Source organism: Coregonus lavaretus (assembly GCF_964263955.1).
Source record: "Coregonus lavaretus genome assembly, chromosome: 24".
NCBI classification, from domain to species: Eukaryota; Metazoa; Chordata; class Actinopteri; order Salmoniformes; family Salmonidae; genus Coregonus; species Coregonus lavaretus.
In genome coordinates, this window is record NC_140011.1 from 7,128,315 (window position 1) to 7,155,822 (window position 27,508).

A 27,508-nucleotide genomic window follows, 5' to 3' on the forward strand; every position below is an offset into this window, starting at 1 on the left:
CCGTATGACAGAGACGAGACATCACACACACGGACCTCTGCACAAGTGTGTAATGCACCAGTGTTCCCCGTCTCTCTCTTCTCCCCATCTTGAGAGGTAGGTGGGCGGATAGAAGGAGGACAGAGACATGAGGATTCCCACAATGCACTTTACTCCTTAGAATCTTCCAGTGCTCCAGGGGTAGTGTCAGTCCACGGCCAACAAAACTTGAGCGTGTGTGTATGTGTATTGATTTTTTACTAATCTTAACAAACCCCCCCCCCCCCGCAGGGGTTGTTGTCAGATGGTGCTCTCTGTGTGTGCGTGACTGATGGTGTGCACCTGTATGTGCGGGTGTTGGTGTGTGTGAGGGTGTTGTGTGTGTGTTTGTGGGTAACTGGGCCTGCGTGTGCCACCTAGGCAGTTTTGCAGCTGCTCAGAGAGCAGAGAGGTTTTCTCACCCGGCCCGTTCTCCCCCCCTGGCCTCGCGGAAGAGGGGGATTTGGGGGGGAGAGAGGTAGAGGGAGGAGGTGGGTGGGGGAGAGAGGAGGTGGAGGGAGGAGGCGGGTGAGTGGTGCGTGCACCCGAGGAGGGGGGAGGAGGTGTTTGAGGAAGAGGGGTGCCTTTGGTGGGAGGAGGGGTGGATTGGGGCAGGGCCGGGCGGGGGTTGACTTGGGTGGGGGTGGTGGTTTGGGGTAAGGGGGTACGGTTGGTGGGAGGGGGGGTGGGCTGGGTAAGGGCAAGGGGGCGCTTGAAAGGTGTGGTGGCCAGAGGGAGGGGGGTGCGGGGAGGGGCTGGTGGGGTGATGGGGGGTGGGAGAGCAGAGGTGCTGTCCAGACGGGGGTGGCTGCCTTCGGGGGACTGGGGGGTGCTGTCCAGCCTCGACGCCAGCAGACCGTTCTGGTACTGGGAACGTGTGATCTGAGGAGAGGAAAGAGACAGTGTTAGGAAGAGAAAGAAGAGGCAGAACAAGTATATGAGAGAGAGAGCAAAGCGTGCTTTCAGAGAGTATGGCGTCATGGTATAAGAGGTAATAAACAGCCAATCATCACAGGGACAACACAGGGTGCACTGGCCATCAGAGATGTAGTTTTGGCAAAATAGGTGGGAAAATTCTGATCGCCATTCGCTCCCTATACTTTGAAGGCGTTCTTCCTCGAAAGGTGGGTAAACGCTCTCGCAAAATAAAAAGGTGCATAAACAGCGTTTATGTGTGCTTACCCTCCACTACACTGCTGGCCATTCAGTTGGGCTGGTAAAAAGTTTCTCAGCAGAGCTGAATAGTGGGCTGACATTTCTGGGCTCATTTCAGAAATATTTCAGGTCACATTTCATTACATGGGTTAGTCTTAGATGATGGTAAACAAAATTTGGCGGCTGGCGGCGTCACTCTGCGAGAGAGTTTGTCACATTAACGACTTACAATTTTTGCAGCGCAGGCATCTGAGAAGTAACTTTTTAACCAGCACAATTGTAGAAATAGCGGCTTTCCCATTGTAGTTTTTCCCATTTCTATGGCACTGGCAGGGGTTAGAGGTTAAAAGTGAGTGTGTTACCTTGACATACTGCAGGTCAGTGAGAGCCCGTACGTAGAAGTCTGGTGTGTACTGGCAGGTGGTGAGCTGCATGTTGCTAGCGGTTACAGAGCCGCATTCTCCGGAAGCGCTGCGCTCAGTGCAGCTTAGCGACGCCGAGCGGTTCAGACTACTCCCGTGAGTAGGAGAACGGAACTCTGAGATACGGAAAGGTAGAGAGCGGGTGAGCTGGGGATAACCCATACACACAAAGTACACAAACACGCACATTCCCACGGGCGCACACAACCACATTTGCATGCATGCACACAAGCACGCACACACAGTACATAAACACACACATGCACACTCAGAACAGTGAATTACAGAGAAATCAACATGAAAGAGAATGAGATTCTCTATTGATGGGATAGAGACAGTAGGAGGATATGATTGTAGTGAGAGCAGCTAGAGCAATACAAACAGTATATGGCATGGCTGACAGCAACGACTCAGAGACATATTAAGTTAGTGAAAAACACCACAGTATGGTATAGATCACTAGATGGATACTGGAGGTTAGTGAAAACACAAAACGCCATGAAAAAGTGAACAAATAACATTTTGATACTTATTTCATTTACTTCATAAACAAAGTTACGCAACACCCAATGCCCCTGTGTGAAGAAGCAATTGCTCCCTTACAGAGAATTCTACAGGAGAATGTCAGGCACTCTGTCCATGAGCTGAAGCAGAGCTGGGTCATGCAGCAAGACAATGATCCAAAACACACAAGCAAGTATACACCAGAATGGCTGAAAAGCAAGAATTTTTTTGTTTTGGAATGGCCTAGTCAAAGTCCAGACCTAAACCTGATTGAGAAGTTGTGGCAGGACCTGAAACAAGCAGTTCATCCTCGAAAACCGACAAATGTCGCTGAGTTAAAGCAGTTCTGCATGGGAGAGGGGGCAAAAATTCCTCCATAGCTATGTGAGAGACTACTGGAAGCGTTTGGTGGCAGCCACTGTAGATAAAGGTGGCACAACCAGTTCACGAGTGTAAGGGTGCAAATACACAGGGGCATTGGGTGCTGCATAAGTTTGTTTATTAAAGAAATGAAATAAGTATCACCATTTTGTGTTATTTGTTCACTCAGGTTCCCTTTATCTAATATTAGGTTTTGGTTGAAGATCTGATAACAATCAGTGTTAAATATATGCAAAAATAGAGAATGTCTGAAAGGGGTCAATACCTTTTCACATTGTACACACAGCAATGCAAATGCATACACACACAGCATCACACAGAGCAACAAGTATATGCACAACACAGCAACACAAACGTATGCACACCCAAAGATGCAGGTTCAGTATGATTGGTGATTACAGAGGAGGATGGGGTTATATGATGATTACAGTGAGGGAAAAAAGTATTTGATCCCCTGCTGATTTTGTACGTTTGCCCACTGACAAAGAAATGATCAGTCTATAATTTTAATGGTAATGGACAGAACAACAACAACAAAATCCAGAAAAACACATGTCAAAAATGTTATAAATTGATTTGCATTTTAATGAGGGAAATAAGTATTTCACCCCCTCTCAAATCAGAAAGATTTCTGGCTCCCAGGTGTCTTTTATGCAGGTAACGAGCTGAGATTAATCTCAGCTTGTTACCTGTATAAAAGACACCTGTCCACAGAAGCATACAATCAATCAGATTCCAAACTCTCCACCATGGCCAAGACCAAAGAGCTCTCCAAGGATGTCAGGGACAAGATTGTAGACCTACACAAGGCTGGAATGGGCTACAAGACCATCGCCAAGCAGCTTGGTGAGAAGGTGACAACAGTTGGCGCGATTATTCGCAAATGGAAGAAACACAAAATAACTGTCAATCTCCCTCGGCCTGGGGCTCCATGCAAGATCTCACCTCGTGGAGTTGCAATGATCCTGAGAACGGTGAGGAATCAGCCCAGAACTACATGGGAGGATCTTGTCAATGATGTCAAGGCAGCTGGGACCATAGTCACCAAGAAAACAATTGGTACCACACTACGCCGGGAAGGACTGAAATCCTGCAGTGCCCGCAAGGTCCCCCTGCTCAAGAAAGCACATATACAGGACCGTCTGAAGTTTGCCAATGAACATCTGAATGATTCAGAGGAGAACTGGGTGAAAGTGTTGTGGTCAGATGAGACCAGAATCGAGCTCTTTGCCATCAACTCAACTCGCCGTGTTTGGAGGAGGAGGAATGCTGCCTATGACCCCAAGAACACCATCCCCACCATCAAACATGGAGGTGGAAACATTATTCTTTGGGGGTGTTTTTCTGCTAAGGGGACAGGAGTACTTCACCGCATCAAAGGGACGATGGACGGGGCCATGTACCGTCAAATCTTGGTTGAGAACCTCCTTCAGCCAGGGCATTGAAAATGGGTCGTGGATGGGTATTCCAGCATGACAATGACCCAAAACACACGGCCAAGGCAACAAAGGAGTGGCTCAAGAAGAAGCACATTAAGGTCCTGGAGTGGCCTAGCCAGTCTCCAGACCTTAATCCCATAGAAAATCTGTGGAGGGAGCTGAAGGTTCGAGTTGCCAAACATCAGCCTCGAAACCTTAATGACTTGGAGAAGATCTGCAAAGAGGAGTGGGACAAAATCCCTCCGGAGATGTGTGCAAACCTGGTGGCCAACTACAAGAAACATCTGACCTCTGTGATTGCCAACAAGGGTTTTGCCACCAAGTACTAAGTAATGTTTTGCAGAGGGGTGAAATACTTATTTCCCTCGCTAAAATGCAAATCAATTCATAACATTTTTGACATGTGTTTTTCTGGATTTCTTTGTTGTTATTCTGTCTCTCACTGTTCAAATAAACCTACCATTAAAATTATAGACTGATCATGTCTTTGTCAGTGGGCAAACGTACAAAATCAGCAGGGGATCAAATACTTTTTTCCCTCACTGTATATGCTGGGAGGGAGTGATTATATCAGGTGCCAGGCTTCCCCATATCACATCAAGGATAGGATAGGGGGTGATGGGGACCAATCAACAGCCAGGATCAGGAGAAATGGCATTATGGCAACCAATCAACAGCCTTGATCAAGAGCGATGGTTCTGTGCTTAACCGAGTCACCTGTGGGCGTTTGGTGTTCCTGAGCATTCACCGTGGCTCGCCAGGCCTGCCATGCAAATGAGGCTCTGATTGGCATGGGGGGAGGTGGGGTCGTAATTGTGTGTGTGAGTTTGTGGTTGGGTAAGTTGGGGTTAAGGAGTGTGTAGTGAGTGAGGCATGCCCAGTTCCAATTTCGACCCCTAGCTCGTTCCTTCTAGGCACACATCTAAAAACATTGGATAGGTATTGGCAAAATGGTACTAGTATCACCTTGTCTTTTGGTAGGCTGGGTTGAACTGTCATCATATTGCCTATATGTAGATGCTCTTTTCAGATCTAGTGCCTAGGGGAAGGGGTTAGGGAACTATTTGGTATAGGAAGTAGTGAGTGGGTCAGAAGTAGTTTGGTGATTTATGTGAAGTGAGTGAGTAGTGACCATAGAACTCTAATTCTATGCTAGTGACAGGATCAGGTAGTCGCACGAGGTAGAAGATGCCTTTAACCACAGACCTAGTATCAGATTACCCAAAATGTAACCAATGGGGTAATAAGGAAACATCTGACCCTGGACCAGTGGTTAGGGCAACTAGGTAGTAGGGGTCAGGGGTTAAAGGTCAGAGATGAGAGGTAGTGCCGTGGAGCAGAGTGGCTCCACCTAGAGCCCCATCCAGCAAGTTTCTTCCTTCCTCCTCTATTCCCCCTCTTCCTCAATCTGTACTGTGTAGTCCAGCTCTGCCAAAGGTCTGAAGAAATTGGAAAAATGTCAAGTCCCTGACCCTGCTGCAATATGACGATAATGCATCCTTCCTTCCTTTCCTTCCATCCTTCCATGTCACTGATTGGTGAAAGCAGTACTGAGGAAACCAGATCAGTGAGTATTCCAAGGAAGAGACCAAGGAAGGAAGGAAAGGAAGGAAGAAAGGAAAGATGCATAATATGCATTTAACCCCAACTTAACCCTTACCTTATAGGAACAGTGCCTGTCAAACTGAGTGACGTTGTCCCAGGCTGCTCTGCCCTGTCCTGTCCTGCTGACTGAGGACAAACCCACTGATGTGACCTGATGTTGCATACAATCTGTCAAAAGCACATAGGGCTCAGCTGTCATCATCAGCAGTTATCGGCCAAGTAAGAACTGCAGTTAGAACACCACACCACCTCAGTCAGTCACTAAGAGAGAGAGACCACTGCAGAGGACCGGCATGTCCACCAAACTATTATTCATTCAATACCATCCTACTCCACCAGAGGGTATAGTGGAGCGTAAATTAAATAGTATTTACGCAAATATTATGCTAACATTACGTTATTAGCTAGCATTAGCGCAGCTGACTGTCATCTCGTGCGGCATTCAACGTTTAACCATTACAGTCCTGTAACGTTAACTGAAACAATAATGAGCGCAGTGTTCAGTCTGGTTTAACCGGGTTCCTGTGATTCGGCTATCGAGCACTGGAGGAGAGCGTTAGTTAGAACAGGGTTTCCCAAGCTGATTCAAATCATCAAAGCTTGATGATGAGTTGGTTATTTGAATCAGCTGTGTAGTGCTAGGGCAAAAACCAAAACGTGCATCCAGGGGGGGCCTCAGGACCGAGTTTGGGAAACCCTGCTATAACTAACGCTCTCCTCCAGAGCTCGATAGCCGACTCACAGTAGGACCTGAATAGATTACTAAGGCTTTGCACCCCTTGGTTTCCAGAGGGAATAAAACAAACACAGAATGAGAGAAGGATAAGATCTTGGGAGTTAAGAGCAAAATGTTTTCGTATTTTATTCTACTTCTAAGAAAACCAGGTAAGTCAAACACTTGGTATAACTGTAAAGTATTGATATTCTAGTGGATCTCTAGGCTGTCTGTCTATCAGGTTGTACTTGCTGGAGCAGGGCTCTAAAGAAGAGGATGGCAGGGAAATTAAAACGGTGATCATGGCAGAAAACCCCCTCCCTCCCTCATGTTACCCTTCCCTCAGGGTGGTTGGTTCTTTACCTGGGAAGCGAGAGAACAGAGAGAATCTCTTTAAAGAGAGACGTCGTGGAGGGGGGGACGCCACTGAGGGGGAGAGAGGGGGAGTGACGGCTGAGCGAGGGGTGGGAGAAGGGGAGAGAGAGAGAGAGAGAGACACTCTCGTTTAATCATCGAACAGCACTGTAGGGTGCCCTGTGACCTGAAGACACACCTTTCTCCTTCAAAGAGCACTTTGACATTATCACCTGAATACATCATTTAATGAACCATACACTGAGGCTGCGTCCAAAATGGCACTCTATTCCCTATTATAGTGCACTACTTTTGGCCAGGATTAGCCACATATGGCTATGGCATAAAGTAGTGCACTACATAGTGGATAGAATGCAATTTCAGATTTGCCCCGGGTGACTCGTCATTTTCACAGGTCAACGAAGGCCTGCTGTCAGATTGGAAGAGGCAGATTGACCAATGGGAGGGGCGTAGCTGAGTGACATCAGACGCTGACATGAGTTGGACACAGTTTGACACATGTAGGCAGTAGTACAGTACACGTCATATAGCGCATGCACACACACATTACATTGATGCTGCGCACACAAAGCACAGAGAAGACTATCACAGAGAGAGAGATGGAGAGAAAGAGAGAGTTGGAGGTGGAGAGAGAGAGAGAGAGAGAGAGAGAGAGAGAGAGAGAGAGAGAGAGAGAGAGAAAAGAGAAGAGAACCAGTTGTCATGTAACTGTAATCTCAGGATTTAACATTTAAAGGCTTTTGACAACCAGAACCTACTCTGCTAATGCCTGCATGTGTAGCACCATCTACAGGAGTATTACACTACTGACAGCATATCTCCATCCATTTCTATGACTTACAGCATCTCTGCATTGATTATACTGCAATATCTTTCAGAGCAGCTATGGCTGCTGGTCATACTGGTATCTGGCCACTAGGTGTCATCCGTGTTTCTAAAGCATCTGGCCTCAGCAATCCATTTCTCTCCCATCTAAACTTCTAGAGCTAAAGTGTCCTGACCTGGGACTAAACACTGCTCTATGTATCAGAATGTGTGTGTGACACCCATTAGGATCCGACACTACCCATGGTTGGCATCACAGTTCCAGCACTGTGGCATCATCACCCTCCTGCCAACTAAGCTCTTTCAGATATGCACACACCCCCGTCATTGGCACTGGCACAGACACAGACACACACACACACACACACACACACACATTCTCCTTTATAGGTGACACTAGGGCTGTGGCGGTCATGGAATTTCGTCAGCCAGTGAATGTCAAGCAAATAACTGTCGGTCTCACGGTAACTGACTGTAAATTAACATAAACACATTTAGCATCTCCTGGCTTCCACACATAGCCTACAAGCCACTGATGCAGACCTTTGGAACATCTACATAAATCAATGTAATAAAGCCTACACCTTCACAATAAATCCATTATTTATTTTAGACAGGTCTAAAGAAACATGATATGAAGAAAATGTATTCTATTTCAGAACAGAATAGCATACTCTGAGTTATCCTTATGTTAGGCCCTGATCTGGCTATGCCATGTGGCTGTGGGCTACACTAGTTCATTTAGCAGACAAGATTTGCTTAGAATTCCGTGGCATTATTTTATAGTATGAAGAATACAATTGAACAAAGCTGAATAAAACAGAAAGGATATTTTCTCCAAACAATTTGAGGGAGTGCGCACACGCGGCTATTCTGTGTTGAGAGGTTAACAAAGAAATAGTTATTCCTATATGCTTAATTTAGAGTTATTAATGTAACTTTAGTTGTTCTACAAATGTTGGGCTGTATGTTTTGAATTTTAATACATTGTAAGTCTACATGATGCGACTAATGATGATTTGAAAAAAGTCGCTTGAAAGGCATGAGCTTTGCTTAGTTTTTTGCGCAGGCTGTACACACTTCATCAGTCTCTCATTCACAATTTGACAAGAACTTGATAATGCCACAAATTTCCTAGGCAGCATCCGCAATGGACCCTAATAAAATACATGCCTTTTGTGGCCAGTGGCCGTTGTGTCCTTGGTCCTGAGTGCTGCATACTCTGAAGCACCTCTCACTCACATGGCTCTCCATCACGTGATCGGGTCTTTCTCACAGGCTACAAATGAAGACAGACACATCGGGGACGCAACTGCGCGTGGCCTTATCCAATTCCGAGGCGCATATTGAAGATGTTGGAAGAAATGTCCACATTTACTATTCGTCAGCCAACAAGATGAGTAGGCATTACTAACAGCAAAAGCACTAGCCTATGTCAATCTACTATCCCCCATAGTACAAAAGTTGACCTATTCTGTGCGAGAAATAAATATTCCAAACATAGCCTGGACAGTTGTGGGATGCGATAGATCCCAAGTTATTACAACCACTAGTGTCAAAAAAACTGTTTTAAGCAATGAGGCTGACGCAACAGATCAGAATGTTTAGCTTAAAATGTTGATAAACTATTAGGCTATTTCTTCACATTATAAGCGCAGATACGCGCACACGGCAGTAGGCTATAAGCGCGAATGTTACATTAGCGGGAAAACACCATTATCAAAAGTGACCGCAAATGCGATTATGCATGTTTCGCTTTTATTATAAAAGGTGCATTTTAATGGTGAAAATGATCTTCCCCAAACTTGAAACTCACGCGCTGCTTATGTACACCAGTTAGGCTCTACACCCCTTGTAAAGTGGATTAATGTGCTTAATTTAAGAAGTTATTTGGCCACTTTAGTTGTGATACAAACCTTATCAAAAACATATAGGCCTATGAGCTAAGCTACATGAGGTGTGATTCGAAAAAGTCACAAAAAAAGGCATTGTTTCTTGCCTTACACTTGGCATCATTCACAAGTGATAGGCTAACATTGTCACCCATCAGACTATTCTTGATTTAATCTTGTCTTTACATACAGTGCCTTGCAAAAGTATTCATCCCCCTTGGCGTTTTTCCTATTTTGTTGCATTACAACCTGTAATTTAAATGGATTTTTATTTTTATTTCATGTTATGGACATACACAAAATAGTCCAAATTGGTGAAGTGAAAAAAATAACTTGTTTCAAAAAAATGCAAAAAAATAAATAACGGAAAAGTGGTGCATGCATATGTATTCACCCCCTTTGCTATGAAGCCCCTAAATAAGATCTGGTGTAACCAATTACCTTCAGAAGTCACATAATTAGTTAAATAAAGTCCACCTGTGTGCAATCTAAGTGTCACATGATCTGTCACATGATCTCAGTATATATACACCTGTTCTGAAAGGCCCCAGAGTCTGCAACACCACTAAGCAAGGGGCACCACCAAGCAAGCGGCACCATGAAGACCAAGGAGCTCTCCAAACAGGTCAGGGACAAAGTTGTGGAGAAGTACAGATCAGGGTTGGGTTATAAAAAAATATCTGAAACTTTGAACATCCCACGGAGCACGATTAAATCCATTATTAACAAATGGTAAGAATATGGCACCACAACAAACCTGCCAAGAGAGGGCCGCCCACCAAAACTCACGGACCAGGCAAGGAGGGCATTAATCAGAGAGGCAACAAAGAGACCAAAGATAACCCTGAAGGAGCTGCAAAGCTCCACAGCGGAGATTGGAGTATCTGTCCATAGGACCACTTTAAGCCGTACAATCCACAGAGCTGGGCTTTACGGAAGAGTGGCCAGAAAAAAGCCATTGCTTTAAGAAAAAAATAAGCAAACACGTTTGGTGCTCGCCAAAAGGCATGTGGGAGACTCCCCAAACATATCGAAGAAGGTACTCCGGGCAGATAAGACTAAAATTGAGCTTTTTGGCCATAAAGGAAAACGCTGTCTGGCGCAAACCCAACACCTCTCATGACCCAGAGAACACCATCCCCACACTGAAGCATGGTGGTGGCAGCATCATGCTGTGGTGATGTTTTTCATCGGCGGGGACTGGGAAACTGGTCAAAATTGAAGGAATGATGGATGGTGCTAAATACAGGGAAATTCTTGAGGGAAACCTGTTTCAGTCTTCCAGAGATTTGAGACTGGGACAGAGGTTCACCTTCCAGCAGGACAATGACCCTAAGCATACTGCTAAAGCAACACTCGAGTGGCTTAAGGGGAAACATTTAAATGTCTTGGAATGGCCTAGTCAAAGCCCAGATCTCAATCCAATTGAGAAACTGTGGTATGACTTAAAGATTGCTGTACACCAGCGGAACCCATCCAACTTGAAGGAGCTGGAGCAGTTTTGCCTTGAAGAATGGGCAAAAATCCCAGTGGCTAGATGTGCCAAGCTTATAGAGACATACCCCAAGAGACATGCAGCAGTAATTGCTGCAAAAGGTGGCTCTACAAAGTATTGACTTTGGGGGGGTGAATAGTTATGCATGCTCAAGTTCTGTTTTTTTGTCTTATTTCTTGTTTGTTTCACAATAAAAAATATTTTGCATCTTCAAAGTGGTAGGCATGTTGTGTAAATCAAATGATACAAACCTCCCAAAAATCAATTTTAATTCCAGGTTTTAAGGCAACAAAATAGGAAAAATGCCAAGGGGGGTGAATACTTCCGCAAGCCACTGTATACTAAATAATATATGTGTGAAATTTGTTTTGATTTAGAATGGACCATAATCATGCACCTGTCTTGAAACAAGGGCAGGGGAAAAAATACATGTCATCTATGCACTTAAAATTGCGAATGGAGGATGCTTTTCCCTTGGTTCATTTTCATGCCAGCCAGGTAAGCTATACTCCTGTTTTAAAGATAAGCAATGTGCTTAATATTAGGAAAGTTGAGAAATAAATATAGTAGGCCTAGTCTATAGAAAGCTGATGGGATCCTACTCTTTTTAAGAGGCCATCACTCTGTTTTCTCACGCAATTGCATAGCCTATAGAAATGTTGCGCAACATGATCTCATGGGCTCTCATGAAGTGTTTGATAAGATTTTCGATTACGTTTGCATTGATGTCAGAGTGATTAGAGGGACAATAGATTGCTGAGTACCAGGCAGTTAGCAAGTTTGGTAGGCTACTAATGACCATCAGCAGCATCAGAGCTTGGAGAAGCCTAGTTACCATGACTAAACGGTCACGTGGAATTTGACTGCCTTCATGACTCGTGACCGCCGGTGTGGCGGTAATACGGTCACCGCAACAGCCCTAGGTAACACTGGTGTGCGTTTCTTACCTGTTTACTACATCAGCTGTGGATCACATTTCTGTCTGTTGGATCTCCTAAAACCTAAGTGATTACACACACACACACACACACACTCACCTACGTGTGAGCTTTGCCAACACACACACCTCATTGTGAGCTGTGCACAGTGCTAGTAGGAGCAGTTACCCTATCCCCTCTGGTGTGTGTGTGTGTGTGTGTGTTTGAGTTGAGCATTTCTGGATGTTGGTCAATGAAGCTGGTGTTTTAGGAATAAAACTGAACCATACTGGGAAAATGTAAGGCTCGAAATGCTAAAGACTAGAAACACTGTCTGACTGAAACAAGTTTAGACAGAAAGAGAGGCAAGCGCGCAGAGAGTTATCACATTGTTTGTGTTTCTGCAAGTGTGTATGAGAGAGAAGGGGGGAGAAAGAGAGAAAAGGGGGAGAGAGAGAGAGGCTGTGTGTATCTCTGTGCCAATGTTTATGTGCATTGCTTGTGTCTGTGGTCTAATCATATATACATTACGTGTGTGTGTGCTCACCCAGTGACGGAGAGCTAAGAGCCATGACGCCGTAGTAGGAGAAGGGTCCTGTCTCAAACTTCATGTTCTCGTTTCCAGCCTCCACCTCCACTCGCCCCTGAGGAGCACACAGGAAGAGCATCAAAGCAGTGACCAGTGACTTGCAGGTGCTGGGAAGAAAAAGTAAACCAATGAAATAAAGATAGATACCCGCACACTGATGAGTAGTTTGCACAATAAAACTGCGAGAGCATTCATCAGTGTGCAGGTCTCTACCTTTATTTCATATACATTAACACACACACACAGATCTCAGTTGGACAAAGTGAACATACAAGATGCAGCGTTTCTACTATGTTTCTACATTCAACTTTTTAAAGTATGCTGTGTTAGCATTGATCTATCCACAAAGGGCCGAATCCTAACTCCATTGACATCAATACATGATTTATGCAGTCGTCAAGTTAAGCCTGAAAATCTGAAGACAGGATTTCTGACCAGGATTATTATAACATGATAATTATTTATTATTATGATTCTATGACTGAGTCCTCCTACCAAGGTAAAAGAAAACCCTGGCAGTCTCATCAATATTATATCACAGTGCAGGTGTGCATGCTGAGGTTCCAGTGTCACACACACACACACACACACACACACACACACACACACACACACACACACACACACACAGTCTAATGCCAATGTGCCCTGGCAAAACACATCCCAATGACCCCCAACAGATGACACACACACAACCGCGCACGCACACCATCCTGAATGGTGAAACCAAAGTAACTGTGCTCATGTTGCTGTACCTGTATCTGCACTGTGTCAGCTTGGGGGTCAACAACAAAGGCACAGAAAATAATCCGTTTTTTTTACACGGTCGGGCTTCGACTCATGGTATCATATACAGTGAGGGAAAAAAGTATTTGATCCCCTGCTGATTTTGTACGTTTGCCCACTGACAAAGACATGATCAGTTTATAATTTTAATGGTAGGTTTATTTGAACAGTGAGAGACAGAATAACAACAAACAAATCCAGAAAAACGCATGTCAAAAATGTTATGAATTGATTTACATGATTGTTTGATTGCTTCTGTGGACAGGTGTCTTTTATACAGGTAACGAGCTGAGATTAGGAGCACACTCTTAAAAGGGAGTGCTCCTAATCTCTGCTTGTTACCTGTATAAAAGACACCTGTCCACAGAAGCAATCAAACAATCAGATTCCAAACTCTCCACCATGGCCAAGACCAAAGAGCTCTCCAAGGATGTCAGGGACAAGATTGTAGACCTACACACAGCTGGAATGGGCTACAAGACCATCGCCAAGCAGCTTGGTGGGAAGGTGACAACAGTTGGTGCGATTATTTGCAAATGGAAGAAACACAAAATAACTGTCAATCTCCCTCGGCCTGGGGCTCCATGCATGATCTCACCTCGTGAAGTTGCAATGATCATGAGAACGGTGAGGAATCAGCCCAGAACTACACGGGAGGATCTTGTCAATGATCTCAAGGCAGCTGGGACCATAATCACCAAGAAAAAATTGGTAACACACTACGCCGTGAAAGACTGAAATCCTGCAGTGCCCGCAAGGTCCCCCTGCTCAAGAAAGCACATATACAGGCCCGTCTGAAGTTTGCCAATGAACATCTGAATGATTCAGAGGAGAACTGGGTGAGAGTGTTGTGGTCAGATGAGACCAGAATCGAGCTCTTTGGCATCAACTCAACTCGCTGTGTTTAGAGGAGGAGGAATGCTGCCTATGACCCCAAGAACACCATCCCCACCGTCAAACATGGAGGTGGAAACATTATGCTTTGGGGGTGTTTTTCTGCTAAGGGGACAGGACAACTTCACCGCATCAAAGGGACGAAGGACGGGGCCATGTACCGTCAAATCTAGGTTGAGAACCTCCTTCCCTCAGCCAGGGCATTGAAAATGGGTCGTGGATGGGTATTCCAGCATGACAATAACCCAAAACACACGGCCAAGGCAACAAAGGAGTGGCTCAAGAAGAAGCACATTAAGGTCCTGGAGTGGCCTAGCCAGTCTCCAGACCTTAATCCCATAGAAAATCTGTGGAGGGAGCTGAAGGTTCGAGTTGCCAAACGTCAGCCTCGAAACCTTAATGACTTGGAGAAGATCTGCAAAGAGGAGTGGGACAAAATCCCTCCTGAGATGTGTGCAAACCTGGTGGACAACTACAAGAAATGTCTGACCTCTGTGATTGCCAACAAGGGTTTTGCACCAAGTACTAAGTCATGTTTTGCAGAGGGGTCAAATACTAATTTCCCTCTTTAAAATGCAAATCAATTCATAACATTTTTGACATGCATTTTTCTGGATTTTTGTTGTTGTTATTCTGTCTCTCACTGTTCAAATAAACCTACCATTAAATGTATAGACTGATCATGTCTTTGTCAGTGGGCAAACTTACAAAATAAGCAGGGGATCAAATACTTTTTTCCCTCACTGTAAACACACATAAGACATGGAAGAATGTGTAGAATTGCAGGAAATTAGCTTTAAAAACAGCAAAAAATATCTCTGCTGCATGCAAAATGTGAAGAATTGCAGGAAATTAGCTTTAAAACTACAAAATGTTCTCTCTGCCAACAAGAGAGGTGTGAACAGTTTGAGGTCGCATGGGTTGCGAGGTGGAGGTTTGTTACTACGCCGATAAATTACATTATCCATCCGGACCTTTGCCACCTAGGAAATGTGTGTGACAGGACCTTCTCAAATACTTCAGATTCAGGTCAACTTTATTATCCCATGTGCTTAAAAAGACGGTACATAAACATGAAAACCACAGAAACCACACAACAGAATTCATTAAAAGTGCCAAAGCTACACATTTAAAGTGAAAGTGTAATATGCTATACACTCGAGGGACCAACAGACTATCTATTATACAACCTAATGGCTGTTGGAATAAAAGAGTCCCCATATCTATCTGTTGTAATTGTATTTTTAAGAAGTCTCTTTCCCCTTGTCCGGCTGCCGATGTGAAGGGGATCTTTCCTGTAAAATGCTTTCAAGTTTTAGGAGGTTTGTGTACTGATGGCTGATTCTTGATCTATACCAATTATCCTTGCCGCCGTCTTAATCAAGCGCTGAAGCTTGATTTGGTCTTGCACTCACATGTTTCCAAACACGCATATCAGACCAAAGGACAGCACACTCTGCAGGACAGATTTATAGAACATTTTTAAGATATGGTGGTGGACATTAAAATGGTTCAGTTTTTGTAAAAAAAACATTCTCTGTTGCAATGTCTTTATCTTTGCAAAGGCAGTCATTGAATTTCAGTTTATTGTCTATTTCGATTACCAGGTATTTATATGTGGTCACTCAATCGACTGATTCCCCATTGATCTTCGTAGGGGGTAGGGGAGTTTTGCTCCTTCCGAAATCAATTTCCATCTCTTTTGTTTTCTTAAAATTTATTTCAAGTTATCTGCGCACCACAGGACAAATTTTGTCGTTTCTCTGTGAAACCTTGAAGAGAGGCTTGGTCTGGGTGAGGAAAACCCACAACAGTGATGTCATCTGCATATTTAAAGAAATTGTGGGCTGAATCGAAGGCTTGACAATCGTTTGTGTACAGTGTGTACAGTATCAGTGAAAGTATGCAACCTTGACGGGATCCCGTATTCACCGTTCCAGATTTAGAGATGACAGTGTTCAACTTCACTTGTTGAGTACGGTTCACAAGGAAACTATTAATCCACTCGATCAGTAGAGAGTTGACACCCAAATTCACCAGCTTGTCCACCAGTAGGTGGGTTTGGATGGTTTTAAACGCGTCACTGAAGTCAATGAACACAATTTTCACTAGGCTATTTGCCTTTTCTAAACGTTTGTAGATATTGTTCAGCATGACCAGTAACGCATCATCAACACCCCTGGAGGCACGGTAGGCGAATTGGTTTGGATCTAATTGGGATGGGAGACCAGAGAGAATTTGTTTTTGAATTTGTTTTTCCAAACATTTCATAGGTACAGATCTTTTTGTTCTTTTCTTTTGGCCTGTTGTTTTTAGGTACTGGGACAATCAGCAGACTTCTTCCATAAGTCTGGAATTCTCCCACAGTTCAGTGACAGCTGGGACAGCTTCTGGAACGGTAATGCGAGCTGGTCTGCACATGCCTGAAGTGCCTTGCTGCTGATGCCGCTTGGACCATATGATTTTCGTGGGTTGACACATTGAAAGTATTGCTTGACGTCATTCAGAGAGATCTGTATATCAACAGCTGGTATGCTGTCTGTACAGTCCAAGGCCACTTTCTGCTGCGAAGTAAAATCACACGTCAAACCTATAATAGAAACTTTTCAAATTTTCGACGGTCATACAATGTCTCATTGGTTTGTAGCCTGTGATGGTTTGTAGCCCTTGCCAGGCTTTCCTGCTGTCCTTGTCCATGAAAAGGTTTTCTAATTTGTCTTTGTATGCTGCCTTGCACTCGTTGACTTTGCTTTTGAGTCACCTCTGATTCTTTTTCCTTTCCTCTTTACTGCCACCTGATTTAAAACACTCGTTGTTTCTGGTTGAGGAGCTCTTAATTCCCGAGTTACCCACGGTTTATTAATGGGGAAGATGTTGACTTTCTTTTTGGGAATAACGAGATCCTCACAGAAACGGATGTACTCTGAGACAGTATCCACTGCCTCTTCCAGGTCATTGGCGCTGTCCGTCAGGGCCGCCCAGTCAGTGGACTCAAAACAGTCCTGGAGGACTTCACTAGCTTCAGGAGTCCAGCTTTCAATCTCCACCTTTTTAGCCTTCTCTCACTGCAAACGAGGTTTGTAGACTGGGATGAGCTGAACCATGTTATGATCCGAACCCCTAAGATTGGGTAGCGCCTTGGGAAAATGCGCACCTGGGATGTTACCATAACAGAGGTCCAGACAGGCTTCATTTTGGGTAGGACATGTAACATTTTGCTGATATGATGGTAAATGTTCAGATAGACTGCACATGTTAAAGTTTCCCATGATTAGCGTTTCTGCTTCAGGTGACTCGGTCTCAGCCTGGGATACAAGATCATGAATCACGTCGGCAGCTATTTGGGTGTCAGCGGGGGGGGCTACGTAAACAATAAATAGTACTTGAGTACCCCTGGTCTATGTGTTGTGTTGATGTATTGTCTGTGTGTACTGTGGTAGGCTATGGTATGTACACTTGTAGTGCTTTGCCCTTTCTCAGAAGAGATTAAAACCTTGCACAATTACACACACTGACAGTCATGCTGAAATGACTAATAACCCAGGGCCGTTTAAGACTCATCGCCCCCATCTCTTCCCCAGGGTGATCTGGGTAATCCCCCCAGCGAATCAGCACGGGGTAGGGTGTGTGTGTGAGGGGGAGGGGTAACCTTGGCTCGACCGACATTAAGGGAGCGGAACTCCAGGCTATGATTTAATGATGTGCTCTGTGGGGCAGTGTGTCTGTGTGTGTGGGTTAGGTAAACATACTAGTCTAAACACTGAAGGCTTTGACGGTCTGCAGTCAGATTAGACTAATGTGTGTGTGCCTGATGCAGCACAGTGCTGACTTAAACAGGGATGTGATTCTTATGAGAATATTCTCTCTCTCTCTCTAATCGTCTCTTCTCCACTTGACTCTTCTCATGTCTTCTCCTCTCCCTCCCCCCCTCCCTCCCTCCCTCCCTCCCTCCCCCTCCTCCCTTTCGGTTTCTCCTTACATAAAAGCGATCAATTAGTGAAGGGCAGGTCTGCCCCCCAGCTAAGTGTCACACAAGGTCACTTGACACACAAGCGCATACACACAAGAGTACATACACACCCGTAAGCACTTCAATCTGCTTGAAAAAAAACAGACAAGGTTTAAACATTGCTGTCCATAAATTATTCCCAACCAAATTTACTGAGCTTGGGCAATTTTGTCAAAACCAATGGACATAGGTTGCCCTGAGAGTTGTGTGGCAGCCGAAGGCGCTTCTACCAAATATTAACTCTGGGGTGTTATTTCATTCATTTCTCTAACTTTCTTGCACTTTGAATGTGTGGAGTAGATCTGTAGGGGGAAAGAACTCATAATTCATCATTTTCTAAAAATCTGAACACTGTACAAGGGGTGTGTAGACTTTTACCGGGCTCTGTACATTGTACACGTGTGCTGTACACTTAATCAGCTAGAGCCAGTAGGCTGAGTTACACCACAGGAACCACACAGTAGACTCTAATTCACAGTCAAGAAGTCTGTGGCCGTGTCCGAATACCGGTACCTGCGTTCTAAATAGTAGAGATTTTGGGTATGCGAAAATAGAACATTTTACTGTATGTGAAATTTCAAAAATGTTTTATGCTTTAAATGCAAGGATGTCATACTCATTTCGGCTTTTCATCTAGTAGAATTTGCTGCACACTATCGAGGAAGAGAATAATCTTTCGAGACCCACGTGTGTTTGACAACAGCTGATAATCAGATATGGTGACAAGCTTTACCAGAATGAACAAATGGCAGGAATCAACGCAATTACGCATTAGATGACGCATTCTCAGTATGGATGAGTAGTATGTTGATATTTGTCACTTACTGCATTCGATTTTACTAAACAGTACGTTCTAAATAGTATGTAGTACAATTAGTACACCGTTTTATTAAGTAGTAGGCAAGTCAGATTTCGGACAGATTGCGTGTGCATGTTTCAAGTTGTAAGTGAGCAGTCTACCTGTAAGATAAGGATAGATGCCACAATGTGGTATTGGAGTTGAAGTGCGTGTGTGTTTTTGCACGCGTGTGAGTGTACCTGCAGTAGGAGTATGAAGGAGTTGATATACGTTTGCCTCTCTGCTAGATGTAGAGGTGTAAGTGTGTGAGTGTGTGAGTTTGTGTGAGAGAGTGAGAGCATGCACTGCGTACCTGCAGTATGAGTATGAAGTAGTCGACAGGTTTGCCTCTCTGGTAGATGTAGTGCAGAGCGGAGCGCTTGTCACTGTCATTGAATTTGATCTCCTGGATGACATCAGGGTGGCGCAGGATCCTCAGTAACACCTTCTCAGTGACCTGACAGGGACTGAACAGACTCACCTCTGTAGGAAAGGAGAGAAGGGGTAAGGGTTGAATGGGGAGAGAGACACACCCGGAAATCAGACTTACAGATAGTGCCTTCAATTCAGACAGATCGGTAACACTTAAAGGCTGTATTTTGCATTAGGATGCGGTTATAATGCATCATAAGACTTGTTATGAGAATTATGTCTAATCTCAATCATCCAGCCTAAATACCGGCCGTTTGGTTGATACAAATAGATACTTTCCTTGATTTAGAGAGACCATTTATTATAAACATGATTATAAGACATTATAAAGGCTCATACGTGCTTTATTATAGCCCACTCACCTGTAGCCAGGAAGCGATGAGCAGCCAGCATCAGCTGGGGAGAGATCTTCACCTTGCACTCGTTCTCCGTGTGTTTAAAGGCAGAGAAGTCACGTGTTCTCTTGTTAGGGTCCACCTTCTTTCTGTTCCTATTGTCAGCTGGAGAGAGAAAACAGCAACTAACATGTTTAGTGAACCGTCTCAGTGCTTCATCTCCCGATGGGGCGCTTCCCTTTTAATTCCATATTAAAAAGCCAGCATCAGCTGCACAAAAGGCGGTTGACAGTGGTGGGAATGAGGTAGTGTTCAACCCTCAGTTCAGAAGCGTGAAAGTGTGTAACAACATGGATCGGATCAACTAATGTCTATTGTTGGACTACCCATCTCCGTTGGTCTCCACTGTTCTCCGTGGCCTTTCTGTTCTTGGCGGATTCGATTGAGTGATTACAACTTTTTCCAACCGTTATTTCATTTGTTTTATTGTGATTTACACCGTGTTGGTTTATGTCTTCAGGTAGGTTGGGGTAAAGTGACTATGCATAGATAATCAACAGCGAGTAACAGCAGTGTAAAAACAAAGAGGGGGTAAATGTAAATAGTCCAGGTGGCCATTTGATTAATTGTTCAGCAGTCTTATGGCTTGGGGTAGAAGCTGTTAAGGAGCCTTTTGGACCTAGACTTGGCGCTCCGGTACCGCTTGCCGTGCGGTAGCAGAGAGAACAGTCTATGACTTGGGTGACTGGAGTCTTTGACAATTTTTTGGGTCTTCCTCTGACACCGCCTAGTATATAGGTCCTGGATGGCAGGAAGCTTGGCCCCTGTGATGTACTGGGCCGTACACACTACCCTCTGTAGCGCCTTACGGTCGGATGTCGAGCAGTTGCCATACCAGGCGGTGATGCAACCGGTCAGGATGCTCTCAATGGTGCGGCTCCTTTGTTTGCTCACATTGAGGGAGAGGTTGTTGTCCTGGCACCACACTGCCAGGTCTCTGACCTCATCCCTATAGGCTGTCTCATCGTTGTTGGTGATCTGTTGTGTCGTCAGCAAACGTAATGATGGTGTTGGAGTCGTGGTTTGCCACGCAGTCGTGGGTGAACAGGGAGTACAGGAGGGGACTAAGCACGCACCCCTGAGGGGTCCCAGTGTTGAGGATCAGTGTGGCAGATGTGTTGTTGCCTACCCTTACCACCTGGGGGCTGCCCATCAGGAAGTCCAGGATCCAGTTGCAGAGGGAGGTGTTTAGTCCCAGGGTCCTTAGCTTAGTGATGAGCTTTGTTGGCATGATGGCGTTGAACGCTGAGCTGTAGTCAATGAACAGCATTCTCACATAGGTGTTCCTTTTGTCCAGGTGGGAAAGGGCAGTGTGGAGTGCAATTGAGATTGCGTCATCTGTGGATCTGTTAGGGCGGCATGCAAATTGGAGTGGGTCTAGGGTTTCCGGGATGATGGTGTTGATGTGAGCCATGACCAGCCTTTCAAAGCATTTCATGGCTACCGACGTGAGTGCTACAGGGTGGTTGAGACTGGGTTTACGCTACACTTTGTGAACAGACAGTTGTTGACTAAGGTCATTTGGGTTCAATCTGCTGATTTACCGGGCTGGACTTTTTAGGCCTGAGTAGGGTTGTGGCGGTCACGAAATTTAATCAACCGGTGATTGTCAAGCAAATAACTGTCGGTCTCACGGTAATTGACCGTAAATCAACATAAACACATTTAGCATCTCCTGGCTTCCACACACAGCCTACAAGCCACTGATGCAGACCTTTGGAACATCTACATTTAAAAAAGTATAATAAATCTGTGTAATATAGCCTACACCTTCACAATAAATCCATTATTTATTTTAGAGAGGTCTAAAGAAACGAAGAAAATTTAGTCTATTTCAGAAGAACAGAATAGCATACTCTGAGTTGTCCTTATGTTAGGTCCTGATCTGGTTATGCCATATGGCTGTGGGCTACACTAGTTCATTTAGAAGACAAGATCTGCTTAGAATTCTGTGGAATTATTTTATAGTATGAAGAATACAATTGAACAAAGCTGAATAAAATAGAAAGGATATTTTTTCCAAACGATTTGAGGGAGTTCTGTGTTGAGCAGTTAACAAAGAAATAGGTACTCCTACATGCTTAATTTAGAGTTAATGTTCTACAAACGTTGGGCTATATGTTTTGATTTTTAATACATTGTAAGGCTGCATGATCCCACTCTAATGATGATTTGAAAAAAGTTGCTTGAAATGCATGAGCTCTGTCACTTACTCAGGCTGTACACAGTTCATCAGTCTCTCATTCACAATTTTACAAGCACTTGATAATGCCTCGAATATCCCGGCGGCATCCCCTTTGAGTGGCCGTAATGCACCCTAAAAGAATCCATGCCTTTTGCGGCCAGTGGCCGTTGTTCCCTTCTCCCTGGGTCTCCATCACATGATAGGGTCTTTCTCACAGGCTACAAGAAAAGACAGACACTTCGGGGACGCAACTGCACGCGTCCTTATCCAATTCCAAGGTGCATATTGAAGATATTGGAAGAACTGTCCACATATACTTTTTGTCAGCCAACAAGATGAGTAGGCCTAACGAACAGCAAATGCTGAAGAAATAAATATTCCTGGGACAGTTGTGGGATGCGATAGATCCCAAATTAATACAACCACTAGCATGAGGCTGATGCAACAGATCAGAACGTTTAGCTTAAAATGTGATAAACTATGTGGCTATTTCTCCACATTATAAGCACAGCAATGCACACATGGCAGTAGGCTGTAAGCGGGAAAACACCATTATCAAAAGTGACCGCAAATGAGATTATGCATGTAATGCTTTTATTATAAAGGTCAATTTTTATGGTGAAAATTATCTTCCCCAAACTTGAAACTCACGCGCTGCTTATGTATGCCAGTTAGGCTCTAAACCCATTGTAAAGCGGATTAATGTGTTTAATTTTAAGAAGTTATTTGGCAACTTCAGTTGTAATACAAACCTTATTAAAACATATAGGCCTATGGGCTAGGCTACATGAGGTGTGCGACTATGATTTGAAAAAGCCGCAAGAAAAAGGCATTGTTTCTTATGCTGGGCATTATTCACAAGTGTTAATATATAATTCACAAGTGATAGGCTAGTATTGTCACCCATCAGACTATTATTGATTTAATCTTGTCTTTACATATACTAAATAATATATGTGTGAAATTTGTTTTGATTTAGTATGGACCATTATCATGCACCTGTCTCGAAACAGGGGCAGGGGAAAAATACATGTAATCTATGCACTTAAATAGCGAATGGAGGACACTTTTCCCATGGTTCATTTTCATACCAGCCAGGTAGGCTATACTCCTGTTGTAAAGATAAGCAATGTGCTTAATATTAGGAAAGTTGAGAAATAAATATAGTAGGCCTAGTCTATAGAAAGCTGATGGGATCCTACTCTTTTTAAGAGGCCATCACTCTGTTTTCTCACGCAATTAGAAATGTTGCGCAACATGAGCTCATGAAGTGTTTGATTCGATTTTCGTTCACATTTGCATTGATGTCAGAGTGATTAGAGGGACAATAGAGTGCTGAGTACCAGGCAGTTAGCAAGTTTGGTAGGCTACTAATGACCATCAGCAGCATCAGAGCTTGGAGAAGCCAAATTACCGTGACTAAACGGTCATGTGGAATTTGACTGCCGTCATGACTCGTGACCGCCGATGTGGCAGTAATATGGTCACCGTAACAGCCCTAGGCCTGAGGAACCTCAGATATTATTATTTTGAGACAATTATGTTTGTGGCATCATTTATCGGGAATAATAAAATAATTGCAAAAATAATTATTGTTTTGAAGTTATTTCTAATGTTTTTAAGGGTTTATGAAAAGTTTACTTTCCATTCTGACTTTTTTATGAGTCCTTTGTATTGGTATAGATTTGACGGATCAGACAGGACTCATTCCCTCACAAACAACAAGGAGAAATCATACAATTTATCTGGTAGGCCGACCTACCTGGCACCCCTAAACAAACAATAACCTCAAGTTAAAACCGTTACAGCATGTGCACATGACACTAGTGAATTCACTATCGTCAAACATTTTCAATAAAAAAATAACATATTTAGCAGGGGTGGCCAACGCTCCCCTGGGAAGCTAATAGGTAGGCTTTTTCTCTAGCCCTACACATATTAGTTGATTTAGAATGGGAATATGTACCCAAATTCATTTAAATAAAAACAAATCTAGAAGAATTACGTTAATTTTTCCAAAATGCCATGCCCAAATGCGACCCTACAGTTACACGCTTCATTCAGCTAATCAAGGTCCTGAGGAGAAGCTGATTAGTAGAATCAGATGTGTTAGAATAGGATTGGAACCAAATCCTGCAGGAGGGTAGTTCTCCAAGAGTAGGGTTTACTAATGGCCATCCCTGATTTAACTCATTACACTCCACACAGTTCACTACAGTTTAAGTAAATGGACTCTGGATTGATCCATTGTCGATGTGTAGTTTGACTCAGAATTGACTCACTATAAAGGTCGGACTCATCCAGGATCTCTGATTTGATGATCTCCTCAATTACGTCCTCCAAGGTGACCAATCCCAGCACCTCGTAGAAGGGATCCCCCTCCCCCTCGTTGTTCACCTTCTGAACGATGGCCAGATGGGATTTACCTAGAAGAGTAACGCACCAGAGTTAGAGTCAAGACTAAAACCCACAAGACCCAGTCCACAACCAGACCTAGTGTATACCAATGGGACTGTGACAAGACCAAGATCAGTCAGTACTGGGGTCAGTCCTGTCGTTAGCCAGTCAGTATGTCAGTACTGTGATCAGTCAATCAAGCAGTCAGTCAGTACTGCGGTCAGTCAGTATTGTGGTCAGTCAGTGAAAACTGTGGCCAGTCTGACAAGACTGTGGTCAGTCAGTCAGTACTGTCGGGGGGAATTTCTGAAGGTTGAGAGGAGAGACTGTGCCTGGTCCCTGGGGGTACTTAAGTGTACTGTATAATAAGTCACATGATCTCTCTCTCTCTCTCATCTCCCTCTGGCAGTTCCCCCAGTTTTCCTCTCTTTAAGCTCTAAGTCCATAACAAGAAAGGGGGATGGGAATAAAGACAGAAGGGGGTAATCCACTCACTCTTGGCTTACTATACCCCCTCTCCTCTCCAAGTGTTAAGAGAGTTGGGAACACACTGTCCTGTGTATTTCCCAATTTTTGTCACGATGTATAATATTCAGATATAGCCTATTGTATTGTCAGCCTTCACTTAAAGGGGAGGTGAACACAAATTGGGAAGTGATTGGCTGTCAAGTCAATCTAACAAACAAACATCACAGAGTCAAGAAAACAAATGCCCATTCCACTGACAACACTGCTGACATCTCAAATACTAATGACCTCAAATACTGCCGTCACCTTCCAGCCAATAAAAAGAAGAGTCGAGACACCACTGGGTCAGAAGAGTGAGGTCACACGGTGATTATAGCCGTGACGACGACCTGAACGCGTGGTTGTTACGCTCGGTCAGTGTCGGCCATCTTTGATTTCAGACTGTCTGTGTGATGTCAGGATCAGGACTGGCCTGTAACTATCAATATCCCTCCACTATCTCACCATGCGGTCTAACAACAAAAACTAGCCTACTTCAACCACTCACCCTTAACCCTCACCCATACCTTACCCCCAACCTTACTCATGTGTTAATGCTTGGCTGAAACAAACGCCTGCACTCTGTAGGTCTCCAGCACTGTAAGAAACATTTCAACTTATCCCAATCCATATAGGCCAATTCCCACGAGTGTATTAATATACACTGACTATACAAAACATTAAGAACACCTGCTCTTTCCTTGACCTAGACTAACCAGGTGAATGCTATGGTCCCTTTTTGATGTCACTTCGTAAATCCACTTCAATCAGTGTAGATGAAGGGGAGGAGACCGGTTAAAGAAGGATTTTAAAGCCTTGAGACAATTGAGACATGGATTGTGTATGCGTGCCATTCAGTGGGTGAATGGGCAAGACAAAATATTTAAGTGCCTTTGAACGGGGTATGGTAGTAGGTGCCAGGTGCACCAATTTGTGTCAACAACTGCAACGCTGCTGGGTTTTTCATGCTCAACAGTTTCCCGTGTGTATCAAGAATGGTCCACCACCCAAAGGATATCCAGCCAACTTGACACAACTGTGGGAAGCATTGGAGTCAACATGGGCCAGCATCCCTGTTGAACACTTTCGACACCTTGTAGAGTCCATGCCCTGACAAATTGAGGCTGTTCCGAGGGCAAAAGGGGGGAGGGTGCAACTCAATATTAGGAAGGTTTTCTTAATGTTTTGTACACTCAGTGTACAGAGCTTTTGATTGAAGTGATGTGCCCTTAAGCAAGGCACTTAACCCTAATTGCTCCTGTAAGTCGCTCTGGATAAGAGCGTCTGCTAAATGACAAAAATACAAAATTAATAAATAAGTGTTTCAACAACATCCTAGCCCCTGTATAGCCCTAAGGCTGAGTGATGATAGCAGCCCTTGCCCAATGAATGCTCTCTCCTGTGCGGACCTTCTACCCTTAAGAGCCAAATGACAACAGAATGGACGATACAGAAGGGTAAATCCAAATGAATTCAATCACTTTTTGACAGCACCCCTTTTGATTTGAACAAAACCTTCCATACATATTTGCTCATTGTAGAAGTGCTCAGAAAGTGACCTTTTGGACCAGAAGGCCAAAACATTCCATAGATAAAGGTGCTCAAAGTTAACCCATTTTTCATACCCCATCATACCAAGAGACATCCATGTCTTCATCACTGGAAAAGTTAAACGGTTGAGAGATGTTTTTTAATAAAAGAATTGGTCATTTTTTAACCTTAAACGTAAATTATCTGAAAACTTGTAAACTCCGACTTTTTAAATATTTGCATATGTTGTAGCTTAGACCGTATTTGAGCTACATCATCTGAGTTTTTGTGTTGTGCCCACCATCGGTTGAGACACAACATGCTCTTGAATACAGGGTGGGTGTCATGTTTCGGTTGATAAATGTACTAAAATGGGAATTGAATAGAAATTTCGACTTTCAAATGGTACCACAAAGATGGTTGGAGATCCACACATCAGAGAATGTTGACTTGAATGGGAATATCTGTTGTTTTAAATTATACTGTCACTAGTCCATAGGAAATCATAGAAATATAGGTCATAGAATAGACATGACCATTTAAGTTGACATTCGACGGCTGGTGGACCGGCGGCCTTCTTTGTGGCATTAATGAGAAGTTAACATGGTGTACCAGCTAAATTGCAGTGGTCTAAATGGATAGGTAAATTCCATTTTTATGATTGAAATGACACCCACTCTGTATTCAAGAGCATGTTGTGTCTCAACCGATGGCAGGCACAACATAAAAACTTCAGATGTATGTAAAGTAGGGTCTAACCTACAACATATGGGAATATGAAAAAAAAAAAAAAATTATGGGTTAGATAATTGACGTTAAAGGTTATTTTGTATTTCTTTTTTTGCAGGAAATTATAAAATAGCTTGACAACCCTGTTTGTAAGCTTTTAAATGATATCAAACTCAACCGTTTATATTTTCCAATGATGAAGACATGGATATCTCATGGTATGGTGGGGTTTGCAAAAAAATTGGTCAACTTTGAGCACCTCTATCTCCTGAATGTTTTGCCATTCAGGTCCAAAAAGTCACTTTCTGACTCCTTCTTCCATGGGTAAACATGTATGGAAAGTTTTGTTTAAATTAAAAGGGATGCAGTCAAAAAGTGATTGAATTCAAACGGATTTACCCAGAACTAATTATGGGAGGGGTAACGGTAGAGCTAGGTTACCTATACATGCTTTAATTCCAGCCCATCACGAAC

At 43.8% G+C, this 27,508-nt stretch overlaps 1 protein-coding gene across 1 annotated transcript in view; it reads right to left on the reverse strand.

Annotated features, from left to right (window-relative positions):
- Nucleotides 1-279: 279 nt before the first annotated feature.
- Nucleotides 280-27,508, reverse strand: part of LOC311099279 (metal transporter CNNM4-like) — a gene marked incomplete at both ends in the record, with an annotated part of 29,031 nt that continues 1,802 nt past the window's right edge. Inside the window, 6 exons of the mRNA XM_084139989.1 lie at nucleotides 280-900; nucleotides 1,536-1,711; nucleotides 12,291-12,387; nucleotides 19,173-19,342; nucleotides 19,654-19,791; nucleotides 24,154-24,297. Of these exons, the coding sequence (XP_083996115.1) occupies nucleotides 280-900; nucleotides 1,536-1,711; nucleotides 12,291-12,387; nucleotides 19,173-19,342; nucleotides 19,654-19,791; nucleotides 24,154-24,297 (1,346 nt within the window). The remainder of the gene's footprint in view (nucleotides 901-1,535; nucleotides 1,712-12,290; nucleotides 12,388-19,172; nucleotides 19,343-19,653; nucleotides 19,792-24,153; nucleotides 24,298-27,508) is intronic.